We start from the raw sequence: 21,970 nt of genomic DNA, 5'->3' as shown, positions 1-21,970 counted from the left end.
ATATTGGTCAGTGGTCTGTGGAAGCTGCAGGATTCCTCACTCCTGTGGGCCTGTGTCAGTTTTTGCCACACTCAATGTGGGACTCCTTGGGCATGTTTTCCCAGCAGTGAAAGGGAGCCTTTTCATAGCACTGAACTCTAGGAATAACAAGTATGCTAAAAATGGCAAGTATTTCCAAGAATGGAAACACCAAGGTGTGGCTACATCAGCATTTCCAAATCTGCAAATTAAGTGCATCGTGCTCAGAGCCTTAAAAAAATCCTATCAACACAGCTGCCCTGCTAATTTTTTCTCTTTCTAGTGGAAATTAAACTGCTGATTTATTATAATAGCATCTATTTTCTTAGAACTCTAATAATGTCAATTTGCAATATTACATGAAATGCCTATGTATAAATATCATAATTTTATTTAATTGAGCACAAGAATCATATCAAAAATGAAATAGTCTTTGGTTAAATAGACATATCTAGTGTTGAAAATAGATTTCACACTCCACATGCATTATATAGCATAGACAAACCTTCATTATAATTCAAATTTTCTAATAACTGACTTGCTGTTACAGCAATCAAATGTGCATCAGTAAATTATTCTAGAGAAGCTTTATTTTCAGGACCATATTTGATGGATAAATCATTAAAAATGAAATACAGACTTTCTGGAAAAATTGCAGAAATACATTTCAACTAAAAAATAACTCTCATAATGAGTCAATATATACAAGGTACATTGAAACAAGTAACATCAGAATTATCCTATGTCAACATCATGGATATGTACAGTCACTATAAATAAAACCATAGGGGTCAGGATATAGCTGTTCACAGAAACAAAAGACTTCTTTCCCAGAACATTTAGGAATATTCCAGGAATGTTACTAGGAGTATAGTTCTTTCCTATAATCAGGGGAGAATCAGTATATACAGACTCGGATTCCTACAGTACCTACAGCTTACTCAACATGCTTATGTCAGAAATTTGAAGACAGCCTCCCTTTCTATGTGTCCCACATAAAATCTTATTTGAATCTGTTGAATTCTTATTAATTTGGATTCAATATTAAATTGAATACATTTAGAAAACAAACCTTCTCTTTCACAAATGCATACATTAATGGTTAACTAAAGAAAACTAATGTCTGTTCTGCTAGATTTTGGCACATAGTTGAGTTCTTCATTTCATTAAGGACCAATGAGATAGCATAAATGCCTTAGTAAGTCCGCTAAGCCTTATATTTTGTTTGTATTAAACTTTTTACTCTGAAATAATTGCAAATTCTAAGATAACTGCAGAAATTGTAGATTCACATAGAGTTGTAGAAAATAATACAAAGAGATCTTGTTTGCCTTTTATCCAGTTTCCCCCAAGGGTACTATCATGCAAAACTATTCCATACCACAACCAGGATTTTGACATTGATACAGTCAAGACACAGAATGTTTCCATTGTAAGGATCCCTCATGGTTACTCACCTCTCTCCTCCAAACTCCTCCTTAGCAACCTCTCATCTGTTCTCCATTTCTAGAACTTTACATTTCAAAATGTTGTATAAAAAAATGTTGTATAAATGAATTGTACAGTATGTAACCCTGTGGGATTGACTTTTCACTCAGCATAATTCTCTGGCGATTCATCCAAGTTGTTGCTTGTATGAGAGATTATTTTTATTGCTGAGTAGTATTCCAGGGCATGGATGTATCACATGTTTAACCAGCCACCCATTAAAGGACATCTGGTTGTTTACAGTTTTTGAATATTATGAATAAAGCTGCTATGAACATTCATGGACATTTTTTGTGTGTGAACATAAGTTTTCATCTCTCTGGGATAAATGCCCAACAGTGCAATTGCTAAGTGGTATGGCAGCTGCATGTTTAGTTTTATAGGAAACTGCCAAATGGTTTTGCAGAGTGGCTGTTCCATTTTACGTTCCCACCAGCTATGTATGACTGATCCAGTTTCTTTGTATCCTTGCTAATACTTGGTGTTGTTACTATATGTTAGGAATTTTGATAGGTGCATAGTAGTATCTCATTGTGGTTTTAATTTGCAATTCCCTAATGATCAATGATGTTGAGTATCTTTTCATGGTCTTATTTGCCATGTGTATATCCTCTTCAGTGAAATGTTTGTATATGTTCTCCATTTTTGAATTGGATTTTTTAAAAAAAATTATTGAGTTTTGTGAGTTCTCTATATATTTCTAGGTATTAGTCATTTGTCAGATATACACTTGCAAATATTTTCTCTCAGTCTGTAGCCTGTCTTTTCATTCTTCTAACATGGTCTTTTTCAGAGCAGAAGTTTGAAAATTTGATGAAGTCATTTATCAAACTTTCCTTTATGGATTGTGCTTTTAGGTGTCAAATCAAAGTACTCTTTCCTTAGCCCTAGGCCCTGCAATTTTCTATTTTTTTAAAAGTTTTATAGTTTAAGATTTTATGTTTAGAAGTATGATCCATTTTGAGTTAATTTTTACATTAGGCTGAGGTTTCTATTTGCCTGTGGATATCCTATTGCTTTAACATATTTGCTGAAAAGACTATCCTCCCTCCATTGAATTACTTTTGTATCTTTATATAAAACCCAGACGAATATATTTGTGTGGGTCTATTTCTAGATTTTCTACTCTGTTCTGTTGATCTATGTATCTGTGCCTCCAGCAATAAAAGCCATACTGTCTTGATTACTGTAGTTACATATAAATTTTTATATTGAATAGAGTGATTTCTCCTACTTATTTTTCTTTTACAAGACTGTTTTAGCTATTCCAAGGCCTATGTCTTGGAATTCCTGGAATAAACTTGAATATGTCTACAAACTTTGCTGGGACTTTGACAGAAATTGCATTAAACCGATAGCTAAATCTGGAGAGAACCGACATCCTTGCTATTTTGTGTCTTCCAATCCATGAACATGGTATATCTCTTTATTTATTTAGGTCTTTGATTTCTTTCATTAACACCTTTTAATTTTTGACATATAGATCTTGTACATGTTTTGATAAATTTATACCTATTTATTTTCTTTGGAGTTATTATAAATGGCATTGTGCTTTTAATTTTGGTCTCCACTTTGTACATTGTTAGTGTTTAGAAATGTGATTAAATTTTGTGTGCTGATCTTGTATCCTGAAACCTTGTTGAATCCACTAGTTCTGGGAGTTTTGTTTTGTTTTGTTTTAGTAGGTTCTTTGGAATTTGCTATGTAGACAATCCTGTCATTTGTAAACAGAGATATTTCTTTCCAATCATATGCATTTAATTTTTTTTCTTGTTTATTGCCATGTGTGGAACTTCCAGGACAGCCTTTAACATTTTCATCAATGTAAATTTCCAGAGATTTGCAGAAACATACTGTCCTGAATGGGGCCCATCATTCTCAAACAGATGTATCTTCAACACTCTTATCATCCAACCTGTTTAGACTTCATTCCCTATAATTTGGATAAATAACTGATAACATTCAGCAGTGGTTTTTAATGGCACCCACAACTGCAAAGCCTCTTGAAGCTAGCAGAGAGGCCATTAATGAGCTAAGTGGAACCTCATTATAAAAGCAAACTTAGCATAGGAACGTTATTCGTAAGACAGAACTAGGAGGTAGTGATGCTCAAAGAATTAAGGTATGAGGTTGACTTATGGAGTATGTGGTTTATCCTTCCAGTTTTCCCCTCTTACCTCTAAATTGAAGGTAGCCATAATTTTTTAACTTGGAAATACAAAGTACCATCAAAGTTACCTTATTCTTATATATTAGAAATTGCTATTGTTAGGAACCCTTTCAATAATTGGCTTTTGACAAAGAATTCCATGCATCTTTCTATGCTTTTAGTAATAGGCACTTAAAATATATTTTGACATTTCAAACTCTATTCATGTCTTAATTTTTTAAATAAAAGTATAACCATCAATAACATTTTACTTATTTAAAAAGTGTATATTTCCTATAGTGTTGTGTTTTTATGTTATACAACATACCTAACCCACCAAAGAGGGTTCATAGCCATTATAAAAAGACAGAAAACTGGGTACTACTAGATCTTTATAGAGGTCAATGTAAGAGGTCTTGGATGTATACACATAGGCCCTCTATAGGCCTTAGATGTGTGCTCAGGTACAATGTAGTTTCTTGCAAAACCAGGAGCTCCTGCATATAATTTGTAGAAAATTTTAATCTGTAGTAACAGTAAAACTTCAGAGACTTTTGTTTTTGTTTTTGTTATTTTGGTAGTTAACCGTGGCAAATCAGCCACAGACAGGTTAATCCTCACTTTACCAATTTTGCTGATTCAATGACCACCCCTGCATTTCGATAACACTCTTGTCTTGTTCTTAAGATTGGAAATCATCTAAGTGCCACTTCACCAGAAGCAGTGGCTTCTGGAGTCAGACCATGGGACGCTGACTTAGCCTGTCTGAGCCTCAGTTTTCTCGTCTGTAAGTGGCAATGATGATATGACTCTCACTGGTTGTAAGGCTTACATGAGATGATCCTGCCAAAGGCCTGGTCCAAGGCTGGGCAGGGAGTGTGCCTTCAATTACTGAGTTCCTGGATTCCTCCTCTTATATATTGTCCTTGCTTCCTTCTCTACTTCCTCCATGCTCTTCTCCTCTCTACACACCACAGAATGAGATGCTTCTTATTTTGGATGCCACTCCTCATGCCTAAGGAAAGGGAACCATCTGTCAGAAGCATTAGCAGTTGGGATCTGGGGGGTTTGGTGCTGAAGCTGTCCTGCCTCAAGAATGAATTACCAAGGCCTGCTCACCCAGAATGGGGCTGCATGCAGGACTCTGTGTTCTCATGCAGTTTGTCATGTTATAGTGGGACAAAGGCTTCCTAAGTGCCTAATACATTCTAGCAAATGTGACTTCATAATGCATCTGCAGTCCAGTAAGTAGCATGATGAGTGCTCCATAGACAAGCAGCCCTGCGTGCTCACCCCAAACACAAGACTGTAGCCATGTGAGGCATATCTAGTTCCTTTGTGGTTGCGGTGAGCTTCAAATCCAGACTGCTTTGGGCACAGCAAGCAATGAAAATACACTCACAATACAATGCAATCACATTGCACATAATTTTTTTTTTTTTTTTTGTCCTAAGGAATGGAACAGCAACTGTCTCAACAGGTCACTTTGACAACCAAAGATGATTCCCGAGTCAGCGAGACTGGGTTGACTACGATACAGAGGCTAAATATGTGAGTGCCTGTGGGAACTGGGGGTTTGCAAACGAGTACTCTAATCTCCAGCCTGGCACAGGGTTCCCTGGTCACCCTCCCTCGTTCTGCCATGATGATGACAGGGCGGCTGTGAAGCCTGCAACCAGACAGACAGCAGATCAGTCGCCGTCTGGCAGCGTGACTTCAAAGGTTTTCATTTCCTGCAAACCCCAAGGACTTTCTTCTTACTGCATCAGGCCTTTCTTGGGACTGCTCTGAAGTATTCGTCCCTCGAAATGTCGGATACTCCTCCATACCATTTCTGAAGCCAGATATGTTCTATCCTCATCTTCATAAAGAACCACTCATACTGACGAGGCCACTTCCTCATAACGGGGTGTCTGTAGAAATAAAGGAGAGGTCACGAGAGAGCCACTCTCATCAGCGGGTGCGCCCTCCCTGGGCAGCGGTCCAGACTACTAGCATCGGCCAGGTGAGGCAGGCCTCCAGAACCCAGGCCTCATTTGGGTGGAGCCAGAGGCAGAAGCCAGGGAACCAGGGATGGGGGCTGGGACACCCCAGGAAGGCAGGAAACTGCACCTCCACCGAGGGGCAAACCAGTCTTGTCCCAGGCTCCTTGGTTCCAATCCCAGGCTGACTGCTGATGAGCTATGATGCTTCATGGGCCATTTGGCCTCTCAAACCCTGCTCTCCTTACCCATCATGTGGGATGATGGTCAGTGCTCAGATCATGGGGTTGTGCGGAGAGCAAACAACTCTGCACATGTGAAGCACCTGCACAGACCAAGTGCTCAGTGAATGCTGGTTACTGTTACCAGGAAACACAAAGACAGGCTTGATGCATCAAAAGAATTGTGAGCCCATGAAACGAATCTGTTCATGGGAAGATCTCCATTCCTGCCAGAGGCTTAGAACTGTTGAACCAAGTAGAGAGTTAGCCAGAATGGACAGGGAACGTTGCACTCCACCTTCACTGACTTGCTTTCTCCCTCACGCGTAACTCTACACACACGCATGATTCGTAAGGGCAGGGGCTTGGCTCACTTCTTTAAAATTTCATAAAAGTAAAAAATTATATTCATATCAAATAATGTCAGAAACAAAATTCAAAGACCAAAGGCAGGCTGGGAAGGATGTCTGTGACAATGTAGATGCAGTAACAGGCTCATGGCCTCTTATAAGAGATAATTTGTTTTGAAATAACTGTAAACGCACAGAGAAGTTGAAAGTACATTACAATGAACTGGGTTTTCCCCCCTAAACCACTTGAAATTAAATTGCTGATGTGATGGGCCAACACTCCAAATGTTTGCGCAGCCAAGATAATAAAAGGATTGTCGTTATTTTAAGCCAACACCTTTTGTACTTGGAACTGGAACACACTTTGGCACTGGCAGGTGGGGGGCAGGTGTAGCAAATCCTAATCCAGGGGGCACCGGCCTTGCGTGCAGGCAGCCAGGGGCAGGTGGCAGGAACTTGAGGAGACTCACAATGGGGGCTTAAAAGAAGCTAAAGATGAAATTCGTCGAAGTGGGAGATAAAGGGACCCATGTAACATAGTGGTGAAAAATTTGGCAACACCATGCCTGTGTGATGCAGACGGCAGGAAATGAATTTAACGAACCCAATGGTCTCCCTGAGATTTTGGCCTCTTCTCACTGCCTATCATAACACAAAAGAGGAGTGTTTAGAAGTAAAGAGGACAGCTGGACTTGAAAGTATATCACGCATGCGGGCACACACACCCTCTCTGTTCTTTTCTCAGTCTATGTTCAGAAAACCCTGCGTTCGTGTTATGTATCTGATCACGATATGATTCAGGAGTTCATTCCGATTTTCTCTGTGGATGTGAAAATCTTTTCCACTGCATTGAGAAGCCAGGGTTCCCCTCTCCTACTACTTATTTGATGCTTCTCCTGTATGCTTCACCTCCTGAAGTGCCACCCACACCGCTTCTCCACTTGCTTTCATATTACTCTAACTTAGACAAAGTATTAATCTGCCTGTTTTCATAACCTGCAACTCTGGGAGGGTACCTGCCACTCCCGGGCCCGGCTCTGACCAAGGCCACCCCCCTGACCCATGGAGACAGACTCCACACCCGAGCGACCACCCCTCCATGCACACACCCTCCTCACGTTTTCATAAGCCCTTGACCTCTCACCACCTCTAACCTCCTGCTCTCTGGGAACCCCTACAGCAGTGATTCTTAAACTTCAGCATTCATGCTAATTTCCTGGAATGTGCTTTTAAAATTTAGATTGAATCTTCTCTCCAGAGAATCTGAGTCAGTCAGTGGGTGGGTTGGGTGGGTGGGTGGGGGCAGAAAGCCTGCCGCCGCCAGCATCTTCATGAGTCAGACGGAGGCATCACAGGACCACACTGGAGAGGCGCTCTTTCACCTCTGCACTGTGCTTTGCTTAGCGTGGCCCTTTGACAATGTTTGTTGGGTTGACTTCTCTACAAAGCCCAGGTATTTCCATTTCAAGGCAGGGGGTTGTGGATGGTTGCAAGGGCGCAAGGAAGAGTGCCTCAATCGGGATGCTGTGTGGCCTCTGCTGCCACCTGGAGCAGCCAAGACAGCCAGCGTGAGGTTGGCAGTGCTGCCATCCGAGGGCCACTCAGACCATTACTGTCATTTGCTTCAAAGGCAACAAATGGCACACTCCTCACCTCTGCTTTTTATTGAGGTTTATTTGGGGGCAAATCAACTTGAAAGCATATACAAACCTTGAAAACATGGCCTGCTTGGCAAATTCTACTTCTTCTGGAGGCACTGCAATCATCTGGCCGGTGAGCGTCAACCGGGCACATCGGGGGTCTTCCGGGTCGACGATATTTTTTCTGCATTCAGAGAACATTTTTCACATATTAAAATGATAGAACATTGACCTGAAATACTGAGGATTTTATTAAAAATTAAAAATAGCAGCCACACAGCTGGTTGTATCATTCAGGTTTTTACACTGTCCATAATCACTTTAAAAATACTTTGGCACAGGCCATGTGGGAGGTGTGCGTGGGTAAGTTACACATTGGCCTGCACCCCCGGGGCAGCAGAGAACTCCCAAAGGACCTTAGTCAAGGGGGTACGTGCCAGCTTGACCTCTGCAAGACTGTACTCGGGAGCTGCTGTCCTGAATCATGTTGCTGCTCTGCACAACTCTAGGGGGTGCCACTCACTTAAAGACTGTATGAAAGGTGCTCCTGAAGTAGTGCAGTGCACCTGCCTGGATCCAGGGTGACTGAGACAAGGGTCTTCAGACGTCACTATCAGAACGTGGAGGCTCCTCCCTCAGCGTAAGGGACATTGGAAATAATGAGAACGTTATTGTGACTATATCTGTGACTGCTTGCTAGAAGTGCTTCCACGGTGGCAGACTTCTTCTAAGACCTGCTTTCACTGAAAGAGTCACCTGGCAGTAAGGGTGTATTCTGTATTCGGGACACCACTCTACTTCTGTAATATGATATATGGTATGATATGATGTAATATAATTCTCTTAGTTAAAAATTCTCATTAGGATTGCCTGATAAAATATTGCATGACACATAGTAATATGGGAAACATATTTGTTGTTTATCTCATTTAATTTTTTATAGCTTTACTGATATATATATATTTACATAAAATTCACCCTTTTGAAGTGCACAGTTGAGAGTTTTTAGGATATTCAGAGTAGTGCAACCAAAATCCTAATCTAATTTTAAAACATTTTCATCACCCCTCACAAAAACCTCTGTGCTTGTTGGGGGCACATTCCTCATTCCTGACCCTTCACTTCATCCACCCCATCCTGAGCAACCTCTGATCTACAGTCCACCTCTATAGATGTGCCTGTTGGGTCGATCCGGATGGAGTCATACCACATATGGTCTTTGGCGACTATCTTCTCTCACTTAGCATAGTGACTTCAAAGTTTATCCATGTTGTAGCCTGAATCAGAACTTCTTTTTTTTTTTTTTTTTTTTTTACTGCTGAATGTTATTTGATTGTATGGAGAGACCACCTTGTGCTTATCCATTCATCAGCTGATGGGCATGTGGGTTGTTCCCACTTTCTGGTCCTTACAAATAATGCTGCCCTTGGCCCTTACAAATGATGTTTTTGTGTGGACATGTTTTTTCAGTGGTGGAACTGTTAGTAAGGGAATCGCTGGATCCTATGGCAATTCTACGTTTAACTTTTGGAAGAATAGCTGAATTGTTTTCCAAAGCAGCTGTACTATATTACATCCCCACCAGCAGTGTGTGAGGCCAGTTCCTCCACATCTTTGACAACACTGTTTTAGTCTTTTTCATTCTAGCCAGCTTAGTGAGTGTGAAGTGGTACCTCACTGTGGGTTTTATTTGCATTTCCCTGATGGCTAATGATATTGCACCTTTTCATGTGCTCATTGGCCATGTATCTATCTTTGGAGAAATGTTGCTCAAATCCTTCCCCATTTTAATTTCGACTTGATGTATGTAAAAATAATTTAAAATTTTTTCATCGGGATCCCTGGGTGGCGCAGCGGTTTGGCGCCTGCCTTTGGCCCAGGGCGCGATCCTGGAGACCCAGGATCGAATCCCGCATCGGGCTCCCGGTGCATGGAGCCTGCTTCTCCCTCCGCCTGTGTCTCTGCCTCTCTCTCTCTCTCTCTGTGACTATCATAAATAAATAATAATAAAAAAAAAAAATTTAAAATTTTTTCATCAAGTCCAAATTACCTATTTTGCTTTTGTTTCCATTTATGTTTTTTTAAAATCTCCCACCAAACTAGGGCAAAGGCTATTTATCAAAATCCTACACATGTGTTATATTTCATAGAACATGACAAGCGTGTCCATATTACTAGATATTGTGGCTTCTATAGTACAAGTAGAAATTTGTATAAAGATTGGGAAATAATAAACAAACATGTAGTTATTTGCAAATAACATGACTGTATACAAAGGAAAATGCAAGAAAATCCACACTAGGAACATCAGTATTGAGAAGAAAGCTCAGCAAGATTGTTGAGTTTAGGAATAAGATTATGAAACAATTGCATTGCTACTTATAAGCAAAAAATCATTTTTAAATACTAAAAAGTATACAAGATGGTTAAAAAAAAACTATAAAATACCTAGAAATAAATGTAACAAATATTGTGTAATACCTTGGTGGAAAAAACTGTGACTTTATTGAAATACATAAATGGCCTAAGCAAAGGAAGAGTTATCCCATACACATGAATGGGGAAGCCCAATTTAATGGAGCTGTCAATTTTCCCAGAATTAATCTTTTTCTAAAAAGATTTCATTTATTTATTTGAGTGAGAGAGAAAGAGAACAAAAAAGGGAGGAAAAGGAGAAGCAGACTCCCCACTGAGGAAGGAGGCCCATGTGGGGCTGGATCCCAGGACCCTGAGGTCATGACCTGAGCTGAAGGCAGATGCTTAACTGACTGAGCCACCCAGGTGTCCCTCAAAATTAATCTTTATAGATGACATAATTTCAATTCAAATTCTGGTATTTTTTAAAGATTTTATGTCTAAGTAATCTCTACACCCGACATGGAGCTCAAACTCACAGCCCCAAGATCAAGAGTCACATGTTCTAGTGACTGCGCCAACCAGGCGCCCCAAATTCTGGTATTTTTATTTTTTATTTTTTAAAACATTTTTATTTTATTTTTTTAAAGATTTATTTATTTATTCATTCAGAGAGAGCGAGAGAGAGGCAGAGACACAGGCAGAGGGAGAAGCAGGCTCCATGCAGGAATCCTGACGTGGGACTCAATCCCAGGTCCCTAGGATCACACCCTGGGCTGCAGGCAGCACTAAACCGCTGCACCACTGAGGCTGCCCTTCTGGTATTTTTAAAGTAGAACTAAGCAAGCTGAATCTAAGTTTCATATGGAATAACAAAAGTCTGAGAATAGTCAAAACCATGATAAAGAAGAGCAACATGGTGGGAGGGCTTCCTCTACCAGATAGCAAACCCTGATGTAGAAGAACCATATTAATAAGGCAGTGGGTATTGGTGTAAGGATAGAGCAAGGGAACAGACTGGAAGACCCAGAAATAGATCTATGCTTACACAATCCTTGACATACACCAAAGACTGAATTAGAAATTAGCAGGCAAGGTTCTAATTATTCAATAAATGGTGCTGAAAAAAAATGGCTATCTGTATGGGAAAAGAAATCTAAAAATAAATCCCTATATCACACCCCATACAAGTAAATTCTACATTGAATTAATGAAATTAATGATTTAAATGTATAAAGCAAAGCCCTAATACTTTTAGGACAAAATCTTTATGACTTCAGGGTTGGAAAGAATTCCTTAAGCAAGACACAAAATGCACAAACCACAAAGGTAGATGAATATGACTTATTAAAATGTCAATTCTTCTTTAATAAAAGATTTCATAAGTCAGCTATGGGTGAAGTCTGTTGATTTCCATCATGATTTCTTATTCTCTCAGTGAGCGTGGTAGGCAGAATTCTGGGATGGTCTTCGTCATCTCCACCCCCTACTGCTCCACCCTTTATAATCCTTCTCCCTGAACGTGGGAGCCGGCTCTCGCTTTTAACCAAGAGAATATGGCAAAGGTGACGGGATGTTAATCCCATGCTTATAAGATGTCACAGGCAGTGAGAAAGACTTAGGGACTGTGGAAGAGACAGACTGTCTTACCCTTCCTGCTGGTCTGGAAGAGGTCAGGTGCTGTGAGGTGACCTGTCCTGGCAGTGGAGGGAACAGTGGTGGCCTCCGGGAGCTGAGGCCCCAGTCCTACAACCACAAGGAAGTGAACTGTTCCACCAGGAACAACGCTCATGGGAGCTAGAAAGAGGACCAGAGCTCCAGAAAAGGAAGGATGCAGCCCCACTGACATCTTGCTTGCAGCTTCAGGAGACTCTGAGCAGAGGACTCAGTTAAGCCATGCCCAGAACCCTGACCCACAGAAACTGTGAGATAACCAATGTGTGCTATTCCAAGCCTCCATGTTTGTGTTAGTTTGTTACATAGCACAGGGAATGAATACAGTGGGTCTGTTCAAATCGTAATTTTCAGCTGATAATTCTTTTTCCAGTCCCATTGTTTGTTACTGATTTCCAACTTAATTACATTTTGGTCAGAAAGTTATCCATATGGTATCTTTTGTTTGGTATTTGTTGAAATCAGCCTTGAAGCCTTGTGGTCAACTGCTTTGCGCCTGAATAGAATGGGCTTTCTCTAACTGTTCAGTGAAGGTTCTACAAATGACCATTATGGCAAGCTTCTTAAATGTCTTCAAATCTTTTCTATCTTTGCTATTTTTGTTGTTGTTGTTTGCTTGCTCTATCAATTACTAAAAAGTGTGTGAAATACTTTAAGGGCCAATGTCTGGATCTCCATCCTTACACACACGCACGCACGCACTCACTTCACTTCCTCCTAAAGTAGTTATATCATAATTTTAATTTTTATTCATATAAATATTGTGTTTACAGTGAACACAGAGTTTACATAAGCCACTATGAATAAACTTTTTATTCAACCTTTTGTTTTCATTTGGAATTAGTAATAACTTCCCCTTTTTCTTTCTTTCCTTTTTAATTTTATGTTAGCATTCTACAAAGTTACCATTTATTCATTCCCAAACTTCCTTTTAGCACAATCAATATCAGATATATTCTATTGTACTCAAAAGAACTGAAAACATGAGATGCCTGGGTGGCTCAGTGGTTGAGCATCTACCTTCAGCTCCGGGCATGATCCCAGGATCCAGGATCCGGTCCCACATAGGGCTCCCTGTGGGCAGCCTGCTTCTCCCTCTGCCTATGTCTCTGCCTCTCTCTCTGTGTCTCTCATGAATAAATAAATCTTAAAAAAAAAGAACTGAAAACATAAGTTCATACAAAAACTTGTAATCGATGTTGATAGCAGCATTATTTATAATAGCCCAAAAGTAGAAATAAACCAAATGGCATCAAATAGACAGAATGTGGGATAAGTCATTCAGTGGAATATTATTCAGCTTTAAAAAGAAATGAAGTACTAGGGTGCCTGACTGGCTTAGTTGGTAGAGCATGCAACTCTTGATCTTGGGGTTTTAAGTTCAATCCTCACATTGAGTGCAGACATTACTTAAAAAAAAAAATCTTTATAAAATCGGTGCCCTCTCTCACTTCAAAAAAAAAAAAAAAGAATGAAGTACTGATCGTATGGGTAAACTCTGAAGATACTTCAAGGTGTGTATGTGTAATATAGATACATAACTCATATATATATGCATATATATGTGCAGAATATGCAAATTCATAGAGACAGAAAGGAGATTAGTGGCTGTAAGGGCTGGAAGAAGAGGAAATGGGAAGAGAAAGCAAATACACATGGGGTTTATTTTGAGGGAAATGAAAATATTTTGAAACTAGGTAGTGGTGATAGATGCACAACCTTGTGAATTTACTAAAAGTCAGTGAACATCACACTTTAAAGGTGAATTTTATGGTACGTGAACTCTATCTCAATTAAGAAAAAAGCCGTATTCCACTGAGTTCATTTTTTTTCTTCTTGGGAATCATCTGCTGGCTCCCACCTGTACAGTACAGGTACTTTCATGCTTGTTGCATGACCATAATCAGGAGAACTCGCTTTATCAATGAGAAATTTCCCTGGTCCTGTGTAGGATCATTTCTTTCCTTTTTTTTTCTTCTCATTTTGGTATAATGATTCTGCCCAAAATATGTACATTTTCTGAGAAGAACTACATTGGAAGTAAAATTGAGGTTTTGTTTATTTGAGAGTGTGATTAGTTTATTCTGATTTATTTTTTTAAGTAAACTCTACACCTAATATGGGGCTCAAACCTACCACCCCAAGATCAAGAGTAGCATGCTCCACTGACTGAGCCAGCCATGTGCCCCTAGTTTACTCTCATTCTTGATTGATAGTTTGGTCGGGTAGTAAATGGTATATTTAATGCTATACTAAATGCTGAAGTAAGTCCATCATTCTGGGTACCTGGTGAATAGTTTTAAATCTGGAGACTCATGTCTTTTGGTTCTGAAGAATTTTTCTTCAATTATATCTGATAATTTTTTCTTCTATTTTCTCATCTTTCCTGGAATTCTTTTATTTTAACTGCTGGACCTTTTGGATTAGTCCTTTAATTTTCTTGTTGTTCTTCTCATATGTTTCATCTATTTCCTTTTATTCCACTTTTTGGAAGATTACCTCAAATCTACCTTCTATATTTCAGTTGAGTTTTTTTTTTTTAATTTCTGTTATCATATTTTTAATCTTTAAGAGCTTTTTTTTTTTTTTTTTTTTTGGTCCTTAAAGCTCATTCTTCTGCTATATATTATCTTCTGTCCTGAAAAAATGTTTCCTTCTTTTTGTATTGTTTTAATTTTCCCTAGTTCTTTTTATCTGTTCATTTTGCATGGTAGAGATTTTCCTAAAATGTTTTCCTTGACTGTTTATACTGTGGTACCTCACAGCCAACTGAAAATTCTGACTGCATAGGTATGGCTTTCTGACTAGTGGACTTTACTCTAAGGTGATCAGCTTTGATGGTTTTGCTGAGGGATTCCCTAACTATTTAGTATCTCTGTGTTTGTGTGTGTGTGTATATGTGTTTCTCTTGGGCTGTTCAGTAACCTTGGGGAAATCCTCAAAGGATTCTCAGACAAAGCTTTGTTAAAGATGAGCTCAGTCCATAATTCACAGGAATAAGCAAGAGTCAGTAGAAACATAAATAGTAGAATAGATACCCAAGATACACTTAACTGATTTATAAGATAAGGATATCTAGGGCAGCCTGGGTGGCTCAGCGTTTTAGCACCACCTTCAGGCTGGGGCCTGATCCTGGAGACCCGGGATGGAGTCCCATATCAGGCTCCCTGCATGGAGCTTGCTTCTCCCTCTGCCTGTGTCTCTGTCTCTCTCTCTGTCTCTCTCTCTCTGTGTCTCTCATGAATAAATAATTTTTAAAAAATCTTTAAAAAATAAGATAGGGATATCTAAAATTAATAAGATCTCCCAATCTTTAATTGAAAGTGTAGCTCTTTGGAGGTCTGATTTTATATAGGGACCTTATTTCTAACTCTTCACCTCACCCAGCCCAAGCTATTGTTTCTTCTTTCTTGTTGCATTAATACCTAAGCCTTTATTTTTCCCAGACTAGTATACCCCATTAGAAAAGTTCTGGTTCTGGGTTTTTTTTTTTTTTTTCATCTTCATTTTTAACCCCTGGGGATTTCTTTTTGTTTCTTATGAATATGCATTTAAAAGACTGTTTTTCTTCCTACTGTTTTTTAGATTGATGAAGTCTGCAGTTGTATTTTATTTTATTTTTTAAGATTTTATTTATTTATTCATGAGAGACACACACAGAGAGAGAGAGGCAGAGACACAGACAGAGGGAGAAGCAGGCTCTATGCAGGAAACCTGACGTGGGACTCGATCCCTGGACTCCAGGATCAGGCCCTGGGCCAAAGGCAGGTGCTAAACCGCTGAGCCACCCAGGGCAGTTGTATTTTAAAACTTTAAACAGGGCAGCCTGTGTGGCTCAGCAGTTTAGCGCTGCTTTCAAGCCTAGGGTGTGATCCTGGAGACCGCGGATCGAGTCCCGTGTTGGGCTCTCTGCATGGAGCCTGTTTCTCCCTGTGTTTGTGTGTCTCTCAGGAATACATAAACAAAATCTTAAAAAAAAAAAAAAACTTTAAACAATACAAATTTTTCTTTTTTAAGATAAAAACATAATTTTCATGTAGAAGATTTGGAGACTATAAAAACATATGCTGGAAAATAAAAATGTGTGTTTTAAAATAAACTTGGAATTTTCATCACTTGGAGTTGCCTCATATAGAGCTTTTATCTTATTTTTTCCACTTCAAAGTTAAATCGTGAACATTTTATTTTGAGAAGTGCATGCTGTGAGGCCTATGTACTTGCAGAATTCTCAAACATTTTTCTACCATTCCTGTCTACTGAGTATCCAAAAGGGGCTGGGACGCTGCAGCTCTGATGTTGAATGACTTCACCCTGTATTGCGGGGCTGTGCAGAGAAGCTGAGTCATGGGAAGTGCACGGTGTCTGCTCTTGGTGCGACCACGGACCTTGTGAGCTGAAGCCCCAAGGACAGAGCCTCACTTTCCTCTTTGGTAAAGTGAGGACATTAATTTCTTGCCTGCCTTCTTCACAGAGTTCAAAGGTATGTAAGAGCATGATGAGCATCATAAGGAAGTGTTCTCATCGAAACGTGAAACTACAGTAAGTTAACGTGAGTGGGTTCAAGACAGGGAAGCTCTTCTTTGGGGTAGACCGGATCATTTCCCTTCTCCATCAGTCTATAACCCCAAGAGATTATTCTGGCGCTGCATTTCATTATCTAAGGCTAAATGAGAAAATCTTTATGATGGATTGTTCTCCAACATCAAAGGAGAGAAGGCAGCGGGAGAGAGCTTGCATTTCCCTTTTGCTTGAGGCCAGTTACAGTTAGGAAAAAGGGAGGTGGAGTACTCTTCCCTCGTCTGTCTTGTACAGTCAGTATCACTGAGCATTCTGATAGACAGTAAATGCAGAAGGACGTGAAAGGCATATAGTGAGGTGGTTAAGAGCATAGACTCCGGGTGCACCTAGCTGGCTCAGTCGGTGTTGTATGTGACTTCCTCTCTCTCCCTCTCTATCTCAGGGTTGTGGGTTCGAGTCCCACGTTGTGTGTAGAGATTCCTTTAAATAAAATCTTAAAAAAAAAAAAAAAAAGAGGATGGGCTCCTAATCAGCCCCTTAGACTTGAATCCTGTGATTCAACCTCTTTATGCCTCAGTTTCCTCACCTGTAAGAAACAGACACAAAGAGTTCCTGCCTCCTAGCAGCATTGTGAGGTACCAGTGTGGGAAGATGGAGACTTCCTGGTGCTATGATGAGGTGGACTCCCCAGGATAACACTCCTGACTCTCTCCAATACTAAAACTTCAGTTAATCATTGAGTCTGAAAGAAGATACTGGGCATCTTCTTGCAGGAAGAATCCATTCTGTTCTCCCCAGTCTCTTGCCATAAACTGGAAAGACCTGCCACAGCTCAGAGAGGTCCTAGGGTGGAAGTGCTGTAGACTGTGTGAATCTGTCAAATTTGGGAGTCTCCTTGCCCACATTCTCCATGTTGGCTTGACCAATGTTAAAAGTGAGATTTTGCTGTTCCCTCTGCTTTACTCTTTTAGTTCTCAATTGGTTTAGACCAGGCAAACGATGGCCTCTCACTTGTTTGTGTTTGGTGTGACAGATAAGAATGGATTTTACATTTTTAGAGGATGGAGAAAAATCAAGAGAAGAATAATATTTTATGACACATGAAATCTATATGAAATTTGGATTTCAGTCTACTTGAAAAAAGTTGTATTGGAGTATGGTCTCACTCATTTGTCTGTGGCTGCTTTCATGCTACAACAGCAGAGTTGAGTAGTTGTGACAGAAACCATATGGCCCCACATCTAAAAAATTTGCCATCCTCCCCCTACAGAAAACACTTTCCAACCCCTGGTTTAGATCATGGGACTGTTCATCAGGTCCCCTGGGACTCCTACATGAGGATGAAATGCATAAATTCATATAACATAATTAGAATAGTGCCTGGCCTGTAGCAAGCCCTCCAGGAGTCATGCTGTTACCATTCTGCTCAGTTGTCTTGGGAGCTGAAAGGGTGGAGTGGCTGGAAAGTTCTGGAATCTTATAGCCTTGATTGGTGGTGGTATTGATCATAAAATATCAAGAAGACTGCTATGAAGTGAGCTGTTTGCCTCTCAAATTCAAATAGTGAACCACCACCTCCCAGTGGGGCTGTGAAAACAGGGTTTTTAGAGAAGTAATTGAGGGTAATTAATCAGTTAAGGTTAATGAGGTCACAAGGGCGGTGTCCTCATCTGATGGCACTGCTGATCTTATAAGAAGAGAGCAGGGAGGGACACGCAGAGGACGAAGCCCAAGGGAGGACCAAGCAAGAAGGGGGCCATCTTCAAACCCAGGAGAGAGGCCTCGAGAGAAGCCAACCCTGCTGACACCTTCATCTTGGGCTTCCAGCATCCCGGCCTGTGAAAAAATAAATTTCTGTTGTTTCGGCCTCCCAGTCTGTGGTATTTTGCTAATACAAAGTTGGTGGGGACTGTACGGGGACTCTGAAATGGTGAGCACCAAAAGCCTCCTCCTCTGGCTCTCAGGCCACATTTGTTGCGGAGGTAGGATATCATGGGATGGAAGGTATTAAATTAGTATGACAGTAGATAACACATAATATTGGTGGGAGTTAACCTACAAAATCTTGGAGGTATTTTTTTAAAGCTGAAAATGGAGACCGATTATGTGTGTGGCAGATCCTGTGCCTGTATTGGGAACCTCGGTGTCTAAGGAGTCCACAGAGATGTGGAAAGACATACTCTAGCTGACTCCCAGAAGTTTGTGTATTTTTACCATCTGAATATTATGACATCCCCTGGCATCATGGTTAAAGCTGTCCCCACTTTAAGAACCTTGGCAGTTTCCAGCTGGGCTGTGCATTTCAATTCAAATCTACCCACCTAGTTACCAATCCATTTGCTTCACTTTGTAATTTGATTACTGCTTGAGAAAATGATATTTCTTTTTTTTTTCCTTTTTGAAACAGGTATCACTATTTGACTTTTACACATCTCCTTTACATAATACTATGTATCTTTTAAGGCATCTGACTTGTTTAATCCTCACGATATCCACGGGATGTAGGTAAGGAGCTAACTCAGCAGACCACAGTTGCTCAGGCCCTGCACATTCCAAAGAAAGACCTGTTTCAGGAGGACTGGCCCTCAGCTGGTTCCTGGAAGATAACTTCTGAGGCCATGACATATTCTCTTCATGAGAGTGTTTCTGTGAGGCCCTGGGCCACACAGGATCAACTTGACCTCTATGGGGCCCAGAGACTGAGTAGCTAAGATGAATCATTTGGACACCGTAGTGCCCATGTGACTGAACTACAATAAAAACACTGGATATTGAGGCTCAGGTGAGCTTCTCTAGTTGGCGACACTTTATACATGCTGTCATGCTTCATTGCTGGGAGAATTCAGTGTGTCTCCATGTAATTCCACGGGAAGCGACTCTTGGAAGCTTGGGCCTCCTTACTCTTGGACTTCACTTGTGCAGCTTTTCTTCTGATGACCTTGATCTGTATCCTTTTACTGCAGTAAAGCAAGAGCTCTTGAGTCTCACAAGGCATTTCAGCAAATCATCAAGCTGTTGGGGGGGTGGGGGTCGTTTGGGAGTTCCTGACACAGCTGGCCAAGCAGACTCCCATAGATCTATTTCTCCCAGATGGCATGTGTCATAAAATGGAAGCCTTGAGGCATGATTCTTTAAAACTCATTCTCACCCATTAAATTGCATTAAAACCTTGAGAAAGGTACATTTGTTAAGCAAAGCATATGTTTTGCTTATATTTAAGGAACTTGTTTTCACCTGCCTGGAAGCTTTTCTGTACGACACATCCTGTTGAGTTGTAACACGGGAAAGAGTGGACATGCCCACACTTTCAGGTCAATTGCTTCATGTGAGAACACTGTACCGTTTGAAAGTGTTATAGTCTGCTCTGTTTAGGACACCACAAAAATGCAGTTGCTGAATTGTGAATTCTTCTTGTGGGGTTATGATGAAACAACGGTGGGAAGCAATCCACATAATAACTACTAATCTACATTGAACTTGGTGAAAAACCCAAGAGGAGAAAAGAAGCAAGAACAGTAAACAAGAACTAAATTTACATATACTAGACAAGACTGTCAATCAGTTGCACCTAATTATTTGTTCACTATTAAGGCTAATTTCTTCACAACATTGTTCTCTGATGAAAGCAACAAAGTAGTACTCATAAGTAAGTCATTACAGGGTTTATATAGGGGGCATCATTTTTATATAGGGAGTGTTTTGCTTATCCACTGGTGGTGATTATATAGAAAAGAAAGGAGATTATGTATTTAAATAGATAAATACAAAACTTGCCATTTATGCAGTGGACAACCCAGCGAGACTCTGTAGAAGTTCCTTCCCACCTGTGGCAGGCAGGATAATTGTCACCCCACCCCCTAACAAAGATGTTTGCATCCTAATCTCTGGAATACGTGACTGTGTTACTTTACATGGCAAAGGGAAATTATCCAATGCCAGCTGGTTTTCCCATTTCTCCTCTCTGCCTTCCCTTCTGCTTCATTTTAAAGATGGCCCCACTTGTGATCCAGATGTGGCACCAGCAATTTCAAGGTTGTTTGGCCAACCAGCTGGCATTGGATATGGAGACTATCCTGGATTATCCGGCTGGGCCCAGGGAAGTCACAGGAGTCATTAAAAGTCACAGGGGGAGACAAAGGAGAGTGTGAGAGAGATACAGTGTGAGAAAGACAACCCACCATCGCTGGCTTTGAATGTGGCAGGGGCCACAAGCCAAGGAATACAGGCAGTTTCCAGAAGCAGGAAAAGGCAAGAAAATGGTTTTTCCCCTAGAGCCTCCAGGAAGGCACGCAGTCCTGTCTACACCCTGATTGCAGCCTATGAAGACCTGTTTGGGACTCCTGACCTCTGTCACTGTAACAATATATTTGTGTCATTTGAAGCCAGTAGGTTGTGCTGCTTTGGTACAGCAGTAAAAGGGAACTAACTAGCATCTGAAAGAGGTGGGAACCTTTAGTTCCCTGCCCCCCCCCCCCCCCCCGCCACTCCCACTACAACATACTTGAGGTTCCTCGCAGCTGCTGCTCTTGAGATGGTCAGTAAATGCACCGGGTACCAGCGAGGAGGATGCCCTGTACCCTGGGGACCCTTCCAGTTTATGAGAGCCTCCTTTGGTGAACAAGGGCTGGAGACAGACTCTCCCTCTTCCTGACACTGTTTAGGCATCCACTTGTCCCTTGTTCCCAGCTCCAGGGAACTCTATTCCACCACCCTGATTCTGAGGGCTGGGATTGCCTAAACCAGCCAGAACATTCTGTCCCCTGGCCAGAGTGATGGATTCGGGGATTGGCACAAGAAGTCCGGTCACTAAAGCTCAAGGTGCTCCTTGCTGGGGACTTCTGGAAGGGCAGCCCCCTTACTCTCCTCTGGAGTCTACCTGGAGTGGTGCTCACTCTCCCTGGACATAAAGAGGGAACAGCTTTGAAATTGCTGGCACCACATCTGGATCACAAGTGGGGCCATCTTTAAAATGAAGCAGAAGGGAAGGCAGAGAGGAGAAATGGGAAAAGCTGATTTGGCCTGACACTGCAGGACCCCTAAGAAAAGCCTTCCTCTGGACTTCCAAATATGTCAGTTAATAAGTTTATTTCTCTAAGCACTTCTGAGCTTATTTTTTCTATTTCTTGGCATCTGAGAGGCTCCTCACTGGTAGAAGGGTTTACAGTTCCTGGAGCTCTTCCTGTTCTTAGAATGGATCCTGTGGCTGAGGCATGCCCGCCTAATGCTGGTGGTATTAATAGTGATCTGCAAACTGTTCTCGATACAGGCAGTAAAGTCGTGATGAAACTGTGCAGAGGAAGGAGGTCCCCATCTGCATCCGTTTCTACTAACACAGTATCAGGCCAAGCAAAGAGGGCCCAGGTTTAAAAACTATTCACACTTTGATATGTTTTTTAAAGATAAGACTCTATAAGTCTTATCTAAGCAGTTCTCCAAGAGTATCTCGTGTTTCTGACCTCTTAGGAGCAGAGGACTAGCTTCCTTTGTTCAGGACCATCTTTTCCCAGAGATGTTCATAGAGCAAAGTGCCTTGGAGGGTACAGTGCTTCCCTCTGGGGCAAAGGGCAGGCTTGTT

The 21,970-nt window shown here is 40.9% G+C and overlaps 1 protein-coding gene across 1 annotated transcript in view; it reads right to left on the bottom strand.

Moving 5' to 3' along the window:
* Positions 1-391: 391 nt before the first annotated feature.
* CREG2 (cellular repressor of E1A stimulated genes 2) overlaps positions 392-21,970 on the bottom strand; it is a 36,364-nt gene continuing 14,785 nt past the window's right edge. The window contains exons 3-4 of the mRNA XM_072742503.1: positions 7,919-8,032; positions 392-5,568 (exon numbers count right to left, since the gene is read on the bottom strand). Of these exons, the coding sequence (XP_072598604.1) occupies positions 5,421-5,568; positions 7,919-8,032 (262 nt within the window). The 3' untranslated portion in view covers positions 392-5,420. The remainder of the gene's footprint in view (positions 5,569-7,918; positions 8,033-21,970) is intronic.

This window comes from Vulpes vulpes, chromosome 16 (genome assembly GCF_048418805.1).
Source record: "Vulpes vulpes isolate BD-2025 chromosome 16, VulVul3, whole genome shotgun sequence".
NCBI classification, from domain to species: Eukaryota; Metazoa; Chordata; class Mammalia; order Carnivora; family Canidae; genus Vulpes; species Vulpes vulpes.
This window is presented reverse-complemented; position numbering and strand designations above follow the sequence as displayed.